Raw genomic sequence first — 11,360 nt, forward strand, 5'->3', positions numbered from 1 at the left:
TCGAATGGCGCGTGAGCTAGCTCCCGTAACCCGTTAAGATTGACGCGCCACCCTCGCAACCAGGCACTGAACGCAAAAGTCTTACCAGCGTGCGCCCACAGAGGGCGCTCTAGGCTCGTTGTAAGAGAGGCACTGAGCAGGGCGTTGGAGGCCTGGAGGAAGCGCGGAAGGAACAAGAGGGGTCGGGCGAGGGGCGGGTTGTGTGGGGGCGTGTTTTTTTTTTTATTCGGGTAGGCTCAACACGGCCACCTCGGGTTTCATCTTGAAGTACTGGTTGAAGCGCAGCACCGCATATCTAGAACGGAAAGGGGGGGGGGTGTCAACGTCAGTCAGGTTTACAGTAAATAGTGCAAAGCAACTTACTCCAAGAAGTCAAAGTCAATGGTGGAGAACTTGGCTTGAATCAAAGCCCAAAGAGCCCAGAAGAAATGTGATGCCTGCCAGAAATGAAACAAAAAGATTAGGGTTGGGCGCTTGCGGCCTTTATCATAACATCTCTCAATTTCCTATTTCATTTCTTCCATCCCGACACATTTTTTTTGTTCTCCTGTATCCATTTGGTCGGCCGTCCCTGTCATCGGAAACCGCCTCGGTGACAACGGCGGCGAGAATTAGGGTCGCCACGGCGACTGCTGCTAACACCCGAAACACGAGGGAGTTGAAAGTCACCGTGGCAACCGTGACAAACACCTGAAACACAATCCCGCCGCTCGCCCATCCTCCACGCTTGTCCTCCTTTCAACCTCCACAACCCCGGCATCTTCTTGTGCCATACTTAGTCATCCCGAGCCATAAAATTAATTGGAGTTCACCCAATAAGTGACGAAATGCATTTTAACCGGGTGCATAAAAAGCAATCGGGCGTCCGTTAATCAGAGCGTACTTACCAGGGCGAAGCGGTTGACTTGCACGTAAAGCGTTTCCACTTCTCTGTCTGTCACCTGATCGTTCAGACCTTTGTGCTCCTTGTAGGCTTCCAGGTATGAACGCAGCCATTGCAGCTGGAAAGGTCTCGCCGGGTAGTGGCTATAATCCACTTCGTTCAAGCCTGCGGACAAACACAATTTTAAATTTTTTTTAATTTAACTTTGTTAATGAATTTTTATTTTGTTCGACGAGACTCACCGGCAAACTCATTGAAATGATTCCCAATGTCGAAGGCTTGGTAATTGTAGCCGGCGTACTCGTAGTCGATGAACTTTACGTTGCCTGCGTGGACAAGCGGTGTCGTTTACACAAGAGTTGTGATGACTCATGCAAAAAGATGATAATGTTTTTTTTTTTTAATCCCTTTGATAACTCAGAATGTCAGACTGTCAATTGGTTTTCTTACTTGCCCCCCCCCTACCAAAAAAAAAAAAAAAGTCAAGCGTTGAGTTTGCATTTTGAGAAGCTTTTAAAGTCGGTTTTAGACGGACAATGTTCTCAAACTGAGTTATCTGCAAAGAGGAAAAGAACAGAAAGAGGAGGCTGTTTGCTTTGGACGCATGCAAAGTCCGGGACGCCTGCCAAGACTGGTCGGACGGGAATATGACAGAAGGAGGCCCTAAAAGGTGGAGCAGTAAAAAAAAAAAGAGAATTCGAGACACAAAATCTACTGAGTAGACAAAAAAGCCCTCAGGGCCAAGTGCAGTTACATAAGACTGACTTCGAAGGCCTCATGCAGATGTCAGCCATTTGTATTTTTGAGTTATTAATCTGCTGCATGCAATGTGAGGAATGGAAGCATTCGGTTACAAGCAGCTTGCTCTCAAAATACAAACCCTTGCTTTGACATGTCCAGTTGTAACACAATTCAAATTTGCAGGGAAACCAAATGCATGGGACTTTTGAAAACATTTTTTTTTTTTGCCCTGACATTTTTTTTTTCCCCCTCAGCCTTTTTTTTTTTTTTTTTTTTTTTTGAGGTGGTGCTGGACTAGAGAGAAAGACACTTTGAGGTGGGTTACCAGGTGGAGAGTGGGTCCTAGCGGGACACAACTGAACACCTCCAGGCAGTGGCTATAGCCCCCCCTGCGCAGCAGATGAAAAGGTTGGGGCAAACATCGTTCACACATGCTCACTCGCTCGCGGACAGAATTCGCCTTGTTGCCTTTTCACGCAACATTTTTTCGCAAACGCGACCCCCCTTCCATCTTTTGAGATGCTTTCCTTGATATCAAACACTTTAGCATACTTTAGCATCGGCGCCTGAAGTTCGACACTCTCCATTGTCTCGGCTGTTCCTTCTGGGAGACAGGCCCCGCCCCCTCGTCGACAAAATGGACGTCAATGGCGAAGTTTAACACTTTTTAACCACCTCGGACTACACGGCAAAGGGTCAATGAGCAAAAACGCAGCAGGCGGGAAGACGCTTCACTCGAAGCAGCCACTCAGCAAATTTTACAAGATGCACACTCGTGCGCCAATGACTCACCGGCCTGTTGGTTGTAGATAATGTTCTTGCACAGCAGGTCGTTGTGGCACAGGACCACGGGCGAGCCCAGCACCGACAAGCTCTGCTGCAGCCACACCAGCTCGTCTCGGAGGCAATGCGGGCTGGGCACCTCCGTCTTCAACCTGAGACAGAAAGTAATCCGTTTTATTTGTTTCCTTGGCAACGTGAGCACCTGAGTAGATAGTCGGTGTTTGTTTTGGATTCCTCTATGGTGCTAACGCACACAATCGTTTGTTATTGCCAGCAGACTTCTCAAACACTAAACACTCCTTTGGCGTGGCGCTAAAAATAGCCTAGCAACAATAGGCGCCATTACCTTTGTAAATGTGACTCAACTCAAAAGTTGGAGCTGAAAACATACTCGATGTTTTAATTAGTGTTCCATGGAGGGAAAGCAAATCATTATCTCAGCTAATGCTAATCTCTGGCAGCACTTCAATGCTGTTTTACATTATATGTTAGCATTAAGCTAGCAGACAAATGTTTTTAAATTATGGTCTAGCGTGTGACTTGCTAGCAGCCTTACCTGGCATTCTTCTCCGGATCCGTGAAGAACTTTGGGATGAGAGAGAAATATTTGCCCATCTTCAGCCACAAGTCCGACTGGGGCACCCAGCCGTTGTGGGCGTGGATAGCGTGATATTTGGCGAGCTGTCTGGCAATCAGCCTGGAAAAGCAATGCGAGTTCATGAACGCCAAAAAAAAAAAAAAACGGAGTGTGGCTTTTGGTGAAAATATAAAAGATACCTGAATACAGGCTGGCTACGGATGTGCTCCGGCTCCAAAGCGGCGCCTTCGAGGAACTCGTAGCACAAGCCGTTGTTGAAGGTGCAATAGAGACGCGGGGCGCAGCGGTGAGCGTGTAACACCCGGAAACTCTTCACCTCGTTCTCGCGGTCGATCAAAAGCTCCGTCTTGTTACCGTAGATACGAACCAGCACCACGTCTTGCATGGCGGCGCCCACGTAGCAGCCCAGAAGCTTATTAGTGATGCCATCAGTAAAAAACTGGAGAACAGGAAAACAATTCTGAACATGTCTGCATTTTTTTTTTTTTTTTTTTTATCACGCATGTTGCATAATATTGACAGAACATACAAGTTGGACTGCATTCTCGCCTCTTTGCATTGAGGCCGGGGAGCATTTGTTAGAGCTGCTCTGCGTCGGGTGGGGGGGTCAACATACCAGCCCTTGTAATTGTTGCCACTATGAGGCACCGACTGGGAATGACAGGAATTTTATTTTCATGTGGACGTATTTGCTGAGTTTTGCTCTTCACTAGCTCATTCATGAAGATAGGGGGAAAAAAAGGGTGAGGGCGCGTGACCAGTTCCAATCCTGTGTTGACATCCCTTACAACCCACCCCAGTCACAACAAAACTGTGTCTGAGGGGCAGTGCAAAAAATGCATGTCAGCTTCCACCTCTTTAATGGATAACCACCAAGGTTGAAGGTGGAAAAACAGTCTCCATGTTTATTCAGGAATATTATCATGTAAATATAATTGAAAACACTCAGGCAAATAAACAGAGCAACGGTTTAAATAATCTATTCAAACTTGACTCTGTGCTGTAGGCACTTTTCCACTTACATATATATATATATATATATATATATATATATATATATATATATATATATATATATTTTTTTTTTTTTTACTATTCTCTATTATTCTGATTGTGGTCCTGGAAATACACATAATAACCCAAATAATTGACAACAATTATGGCAGCGACATATAATGACAGAATATTATTAAATGACATCAAACTAGTTGGCAATAGGTAAATAATAAGTTGTAACATTTAAGAACCCGAGTTGCTGGTTAAGAGGGTGTACCTAATAAAGTGACCGACTGGAGCTGTCCACCGAAAGCTCGCGAAGGTTTCGATCGTGACTTGGAAGTGACGCAGATGCTTATAGGCCAAGAATAATTAGCCCGCATCTCGACTGTAATAAAACCCACTATTACAAGTAACATTTTGTTATAAATTCATCGGTGATACATTTTCCGGTGTTATAAATCTACAGTGGCCATTTTTAATAAGGAGGTTGTCGTTTGGAGCCACTCCGCTATCTTGGATGCGCTTCAAGGAGCTTTAAGCTAGCGTCACTGTGTTATAACCATCGAAGGCGGTTTTTTTAAGAGGGATTAAAAACAAAAAGACATAAATTGCACCTTTATTTTGACCTCGGAGGGTTTCCAGTTCGGTCTCAGCTCCTTGACCAGTTTCAGTGCGCCGGTTCTGTAGTCACTCTCCTCAACTATCACGTCTATTTTGGGCACGGCTGGAGCCTCTTCGGGTACGTGAATGTAGTTAGCCATACTTTATTTGTATTTTGATGTTATTATCGTAACAAGGTAGTAATACGTGCGAGAAGCAAGTAAGGTATGATGAGCGCGTGACAGATCTGCTGCATATAGAGTCACTGAGTGGCGACCGAATGCGGCAACGCCTCTCTAAATTACCCCGCCCACCACCGGGAAAAGGTCTCCCGGTGCATTATGGTCTTGAAGTCTTGAAGAAGCGCTTGATTAGTGTACAAGCGTACACCGATTTAAAGACCAAAGCACTCACACTTGTCATCCATATCATAATGTATGTGATTAAAACCACGTTTACGTCGTTGTCGAGGGTTAAATACGCCTATTAAAATAACACTTAGTATTTTAGGAGACAAAAAGAACGATAACTGATATCTTGAGAGTTACGTAACATTAACGGCACTCCCTAGTGTTGTTACACAAGCGTACACCAGTTAAAGCGTTAATGCGCTATGCAAATGACGTCACATCCGCAAGCCACTTCGAATGGGGTGAGCTGTGCGTCAAAGTCTGGACGTTTAAAATGTCAGCTGCTCTGAGCCAAGTAGGCGGGCGGATAGTGACGGCAAATCCACTTTACGTAAATGGATCGCACTGTCTGCATCGACAGCACTCCCCTTTTGTGCATTGTTCCTTTTCAATGCACAGAGGGCAAATGAGATAAGGCAACGTGGATTTACATTGGACCTATGTATGACGTCACACAATCAATGACATTAATACCTGTAATTATTATTTTATTTCTAGATGCATGTTCCTAACTCTGTCTTAACTACTGTTCCCACTGACCCTTAAAAAAAAAAAAAATGCAGGATGCATCTGCAAATGACATAACCTCCCATTTTTCTCTGCACAGCCTAAATTAAAATATGTCAATATGCTGAAACAGCATACGTTGGCCAAAATCATACGTCCTGTTCCCTTATCAGCACAATAAGACCTTGTGGTTCCGCAGGCTGGATAAGAACAACGTTTACATGTGATTTTTCATCAGAGGAGTCAAACGGCCCTTTGTGACATCATCAATTGAAAATAAATCAAGATTAACCTAATTCCTGTGTGTACGCTATCGTCACACTGATTAGCTTACTTTGAACCCAAACACTGTCACAACTTAGCGCTAACCTCAACCTTAACCACTGACCTGGAAAATATGTGAACCAAAACACAACAAAATGTGGAAAAATCAGTACGACTCTTAACTTGAACGGCTTAAATACGTCAATGTTTCCACGTGTCTTTTTTTATTTTTAAAGCGAGCACGTCAGGGGGATTTTCAAACAGACACATCGCCAAGAGCAACATGTCCCGGCGAACAATAATAACCTTGTTTGTTAAAAGGTTTGTCGAGATACAGGGGGAGCTGTTTTGATTGAAATGTGATCTACATAGCAACAAAAGGTTTTGTTTTATTCCACAAAGACAGGTGAGCTGAGTATCAGCTAGTTTTCAAAAGTGGAAATAAATTGAATTTTCCATCTCGACTTGCAATGGAAATTTACTGAAAACGCTCCACCCCTTTGCAAGTCTAATTAAACCAGACTCATTACTCATTAACTTGCAGTACATGAACTCGAACGTCCTTTTCATGTACACATTTAGAATTATTTTTTTTTGCCTTTTCGCTCAATCAAAGTAGTCCTCGATATCGATGTTGGGGTTGAGCAGATCCTCCCCGTACTGCGTGAGATCCATCCGGTTCAAGATGAGGTTCTCAAAGGTCTCCTCTAAGTCGGTTTCACCGATCAGCACCGCCCCGACCATCCTGCCGCCTTGCAGAACCACCTGGAACCAAAAAAGGAGATGTTCCATTTCCTGATTTAAGTTTGCAATGGCTTGAGGGACGTCACCTTGACATACTCCTGGCCTTTGGTGTAGCGTAGTAGCAGCTCATAGTCGGACCCCAGGCCTTGCGCGTTAAACTTTCCTAATAAAACCACCTACAAAAAAATATTTGATGACGGTAAGTACTCAACAAAAAATAAAAAAACATGTCACATACCTTGTAGTTAAAGAATTGAGTGATGTGTGAGAAGAGCTCAAAGCAGAAGTCCAGCTCGATAGCTTCGGATAGGACGCAGGCGGCCATGCAGCGGCCGGCGTGCCAGCCCATCTGACGAGCCTGCGTCCACAAGCGCATCTGGAAAGCAAGCGGAATATATCGTAACGGCGTCCGGGTTCTTATATTGGACCTTGGCTTACCTGCTGCCACAGCGGGCTGTGCTCCCAGCATGCCGTGCACACGTCTCCGGCGGCGTAGACGTCCGGCTCCGATGTCGCCATGTGGTCGTCCACTCGGAGGCCGCCGTCTTCTGCCAGAGCGAACTTAACAACATTTACACAAAATACTGGTTGCACTTGCTTCTGTCCTTTAGTGACTTAAAAAGACTCCAAAAAGAAATTTAATGAGTCTTCATACGTTGTTGCCGTGAAGAAATGGCTCCGTGTTGGGCGTGACGCCCGTGGCGCTCACGATAAAGTCGCAGCCGAATGTCTTGCCGTTGGTCAGCAGGACGTAAACGGGCCAGGTTACTTCTGGAGTAAGAGGAGAATGTCAGGAAAAGGCAACTAGAACATCCGTACTCTATTTAGGGTGCTAGGAACACAGCCATAATGCTATTTATAAGAGGGTGTGCACACTTTCGCAACTACATGATCAGTTGTTCATTTTTAGCTGTACATTTTATCAGTTACATTAATGATATGTTCTTGTTTTTTTTATAACTGCTGACATTTGAACAAGGGTGTGTAGACTTTCTATATTGAGTGAAGATCTAGTTCTCACCAGTATCGGGTTTTGGTGTTTGGGATTGGGAGTTGAGCATTTCCTCAGAGGTGAAGATCGTTTCCACCTCACACTGATATTCCACTGAAACCCTGCGGGACGCCTGATCGCAACACGGACAAAAAAGGGTCAAGAAGTTTTTACATCCAACATAAATAATCCCTCAAAGTTTCGTTTCCCTCACCCACTCGGTTCCTTTGAGAACCAGTCCTTGGTGCCAGTCTGGACCGAGTGCGCTGCCGGACTCTGTGGGACCAGCGCCACGTCGTGAGTGTCGATCTGGAAGCAACGGCACATGTGAGCGGCGGGATGAGAAAAACATTAGAATCCAGACCTGAAGTGAAGGTCTGAAGCTCGCCGGCTTTCGGGTCATCTGTGGTGTAGCGAGCCCTCCTGCAGGGGGCCGCCCGCTCGGGCTTGTCGGCGCTCAGCGACGGGATGAGGAAATGGGCCGCCCCCGCGTCAAAAAAGGTGTTCCCAATAGCCTTGTCCTTCACGGCCCAGATCACCTCGCAGCCTTCCACCTCGTACCTACACGATTGATAACTTATTTCACTCAAAAAAGACTGCTTTGGCGCCCTCTTGTGGCATCATCAAGACATACTTACACTAACTCCAAGGCAATCCCGCCATTTCCGACAACAACGATCCTCCTGGCTTGAGTTAACTGCTTTTGAAACTCCTGAAACAAAAGTGTGTTGAATTAGAAAGTTACACTTATTGATTAAGATTCTAAACGGTGGTAGCGACCTGGGCACTGTCCGTGTCCCGAATGCCCAGCACGAATGGCCTGTCCTGGGTTAGCAGCTTCGGTCTGGCCCCGCTGCAGATGCAAAGCTTTTCGTAGCTATAAATGTTTCCATCTGCAGTCTCCACCAACTGCAAAAAAAAAATATATATATATATTATTATTATAGTGATGTTGTTTTTTTGGGGTGTAGTGTACCCATGTTCCCACAAGAGGGAGACATTTTATCAGCATCGTGGCTGGAGTTCTACAGAATCGGAAGCTAAGCACTTGCTGCGTACATTATATTATATTTGACAAAAACTAAAAACTAAACCTTACATGTGATTGTGTGTACAATGTTTTAACAGCCGAGTGAATAACGGTCAAGTTGGGGAATTTCTCCTCCAGGACACTGGCTGGTTTCTCCTCCACATCAAACTCTTCCAGAACTTTCGCCACCTTTGGAATCACACAGACGCGTCATGAGGAACGAACGTCACTTGGCGAGGTGTGTACATTTAAGATAAAGTGTGGGAGCAAGATCAGAGTTTTTCCATGTTTTTCTGACCTGTTTATAATTGATGACTGTCTTTATCTGAAGGCCAGCGGTAATCAGAGCTACGTCAGCTGACGGTAAACCGTATGACAACTGTTGACACACACAAAACTAATATTTAGAAATTCGTGTACAAGCTTAGCACGGCTATATTGATATTTTGTGCTAATATTTCACCTGTTCAACACACGTCACCCCCGCGATGCCACCTCCGACGACGATGAATTTGAACGTTTTGCATATTTTATCTGCCATGGTAAAAAACAAGCTAATATTTAGTAAAACGAGCGCTAGAATGCGCTTCAAAAATATATCTCCAGGTCATTCAGGGTGATAATACGTAACTCCCAGACAGGAATTATTCACTAAATGTGTTTTAAAATAGTCCTATGGTAAATTAGACGAGTTTTTATAAGGCTACACGCGGGTAGCAGGGCGAAAATATATTTACTTCCGTGTTTACATAAACTACGGCAAGCGATAAAAGCGTTTTAAAAAACTACGGCAACTGGTAAAGAGCGACTCATACGCGATTTAAAATTGGGATTATAAACATAACTTCCTAGTAGTGTTTCAAGTAAAAGGGAGTTTGAATATATCAAAAATGTTGTATGTTTGTCAAAACTATTAAAATATTGCCATTTTCAATATTATTTTATTAATATTTTACCATGTAATGTATATTATTCATTCTTTCCCCATATTTAACATACAAATGAGTATTAAAAATGTAAAAAGACTAACTGTGTGTATTCAAAATGGCATTGCACAGTGTATTAATATATAAGATCATCCATTTCTATCTCTAGCCACACTCTCCTGGATTAAAAAGCATACCTTTGGTTATTTTTCTCATTATTCACAGTGAACCTGTAAAGTCAGAGATTAATGGGGCCACCAGTGTAAAATTAGACATAACACTTTCATCAGCCTACATAAGCATAGTGATATAAACAACTCCACACTGAATGGCGGCTGAAGTGCAATGCAATTTGTGTTTTTTTTTTATTTATTTATTATTTTTTTGCTTGAAGTCATCAACTGACCTGGATGTTATTATTTTTTTTCCAGAAAATGATTATGTCCATTTTAACCATGTAGGTGTTAGAGTCTGAATATTTTTGTGCATCATATTTCCCCTCTTGATATTCATGATGCTACCCAAAATAAAGCCTGCAGGAAGTAGACACTTGACTCAAATACAAACACACAGTGGCGTAACAAACTGGATTAACTGCTCCCCGAAGGGACGTGGCGTTTTTTTTTTTTATGCATCCAATATATTTCTCCGTGTCGTCTGCATTGTGTTATGAAAGTTATATTTTAACCCAGCGCAAATAAAAACATCCATCTAAAATAGTAGACTGTTATGACAACCGTTCGAGATTTGTTGCTATATCTACAGATATTGTTTGCGGGCTGATATTATGAAAAAATAAAATATAGATATCATTCTCTGCCAAATGTAAGGTTAAAGAAAACCAGGGGAAATATTACAACATATCAATTTCATCATTCATTTGGACTTCTTGTTATGACTAATATTATGAATTTTAAAATATTTACAGTAAAGTGAGGAAATATAAACAGTATGACATTTCCCTCCTTAAATTATATTCATAAATAATATTTACCACAGATTTTTACCTCGATTCCGCTTTTTTATTCTTTTTATTTTCACATCATGCCACTGTGGAAAAGCACGAAAACACTTTTGTACAGTTACCATATACTGGTTATCGAGTACTAGAGAGGAAAGTAGTAGTTAGGTGGCAGAAGTAGCTCCCTCTTGCCGTAGGTGGCCGACCCCACGTTGGTCGGCGCGTACACCGTCCCGATGGTGTTACTGGAACGTACCAGAAAGTCCGCTAGTCTTTGGGTGACACAGGTGGCCGTGTTGCATTTTCTCTTCTGGATGATGTGGCTAAAAAAAAAAAAAAAAGATTGCCTTTCCATATTAAAACACCAAATCAACTTCGAGAGATAATCCACCTGTTTTTATCCGGGACTTCTCGTGAGGCCATGATCCCGAGGAAGGGGTTGGAGAAGGGGAACGCGGGCCATTCTCGGTCATCAGGCCGAGGACTATCCTCTTCGCCGAATGAGCTGGAACTGGAGTGCCTGAATCACAAATGAGAAATGGTATCGCTCAGAAAGTTGATGGCCGCCTCTTGGAACGACCGTCCCCAGGGGGAGAAGAAAAAGTGGCCACTTTAAAGGCCCCATTTGTACTTCACATCTTTTCAGACCGGCACAATTTGAGTCAATTTCCACGACGCGTTGACCTCCGCTTATACGCCTACATCTCATATGACGTTTATTGCAAAATAGAATATTGGAATTAGTTTTTCTCACCTGTTGCTCGGAGCAGCGGCGATGCATGGCAGCAATCCAAACAGAATTAAGACGAGCGCAGGGACCCTCGGATGATACATGACTTATCTGCGGGAAAAAAAAAAAAAAAAAAAGAGGCGTGTCCCAGTTACGACTAAAACATGTAAAACGTGAATAATCATCAGCTGAA

At 43.5% G+C, this 11,360-nt stretch overlaps 3 protein-coding genes across 3 annotated transcripts; all 3 read right to left on the reverse strand.

Moving 5' to 3' along the window:
* Positions 1-145: 145 nt before the first annotated feature.
* On the reverse strand, positions 146-4,896 carry etnk1 (ethanolamine kinase 1). Its single transcript, XM_049761593.2, has 8 exons — positions 4,619-4,896; positions 3,185-3,444; positions 2,964-3,104; positions 2,417-2,559; positions 1,126-1,209; positions 888-1,048; positions 364-437; positions 146-295 (listed from the first exon to the last, which is right to left on the reverse strand). The coding sequence occupies exons 1-8, from the start codon at positions 4,763-4,765 to the stop codon at positions 223-225; spliced, it is 1,083 nt and encodes a 360-aa protein (XP_049617550.1). The 5' UTR covers positions 4,766-4,896; the 3' UTR covers positions 146-222.
* A 1,096-nt stretch (positions 4,897-5,992) lies between these two features.
* Positions 5,993-9,294, reverse strand: pyroxd1 (pyridine nucleotide-disulphide oxidoreductase domain 1). The gene is made up of 13 exons (XM_049760245.2): positions 9,014-9,294; positions 8,849-8,929; positions 8,620-8,739; positions 8,301-8,429; positions 8,159-8,232; positions 7,885-8,081; positions 7,735-7,829; positions 7,551-7,653; positions 7,185-7,300; positions 6,968-7,090; positions 6,768-6,905; positions 6,616-6,705; positions 5,993-6,550 (listed from the first exon to the last, which is right to left on the reverse strand). The coding sequence occupies exons 1-13, from the start codon at positions 9,089-9,091 to the stop codon at positions 6,392-6,394; spliced, it is 1,503 nt and encodes a 500-aa protein (XP_049616202.1). The 5' UTR covers positions 9,092-9,294; the 3' UTR covers positions 5,993-6,391.
* Positions 9,295-9,439: 145 nt separating this feature from the next.
* Positions 9,440-11,298, reverse strand: LOC125991911 (islet amyloid polypeptide). Its single transcript, XM_049760246.2, has 3 exons — positions 11,192-11,298; positions 10,829-10,957; positions 9,440-10,760 (listed from the first exon to the last, which is right to left on the reverse strand). Exons 1-3 carry the CDS (start codon positions 11,269-11,271, stop codon positions 10,583-10,585), a joined length of 387 nt encoding a protein of 128 aa, XP_049616203.1. The 5' UTR covers positions 11,272-11,298; the 3' UTR covers positions 9,440-10,582.
* Positions 11,299-11,360: the final 62 nt, after the last annotated feature.

Source organism: Syngnathus scovelli, chromosome 22, assembly GCF_024217435.2.
Source record: "Syngnathus scovelli strain Florida chromosome 22, RoL_Ssco_1.2, whole genome shotgun sequence".
Taxonomy (NCBI): Eukaryota; Metazoa; Chordata; class Actinopteri; order Syngnathiformes; family Syngnathidae; genus Syngnathus; species Syngnathus scovelli.

What these genes read in the sequence shown, in the direction of transcription:
- etnk1 (XM_049761593.2), bottom strand. Translation starts at nt 4,765, where the DNA reads ATGGCTAACTACATTCACGTACCCGAAGAGGCTCCAGCCGTGCCCAAA. An exon ending in TATCTACAACCAACAGGCCG is followed by an intron (nt 1,210 to 2,416) that starts GTGAGTCATTGG and finishes TTGTCCACGCAG; the next exon opens with GCAACGTAAAGTTCATCGAC. An exon ending in AAGTCAACCGCTTCGCCCTG is followed by an intron (nt 438 to 887) that starts GTAAGTACGCTC and finishes CATTTCTGGCAG; the next exon opens with GCATCACATTTCTTCTGGGC.
- pyroxd1 (XM_049760245.2), bottom strand. Translation starts at nt 9,091, where the DNA reads ATGGCAGATAAAATATGCAAAACGTTCAAATTCATCGTCGTCGGAGGT. An exon ending in GCTTCAGACCTTCACTTCAG is followed by an intron (nt 7,830 to 7,884) that starts GTCTGGATTCTA and finishes CGTTGCTTCCAG; the next exon opens with ATCGACACTCACGACGTGGC. An exon ending in CATTTCTTCACGGCAACAAC is followed by an intron (nt 7,091 to 7,184) that starts GTATGAAGACTC and finishes AATGTTGTTAAG; the next exon opens with TTCGCTCTGGCAGAAGACGG.
- LOC125991911 (XM_049760246.2), bottom strand. Translation starts at nt 11,271, where the DNA reads ATGTATCATCCGAGGGTCCCTGCGCTCGTCTTAATTCTGTTTGGATTG. An exon ending in GCCGCTGCTCCGAGCAACAG is followed by an intron (nt 10,958 to 11,191) that starts GTGAGAAAAACT and finishes TTTGTGATTCAG; the next exon opens with GCACTCCAGTTCCAGCTCAT. An exon ending in GAAGTCCCGGATAAAAACAG is followed by an intron (nt 10,761 to 10,828) that starts GTGGATTATCTC and finishes TTTTTTTTTTAG; the next exon opens with CCACATCATCCAGAAGAGAA.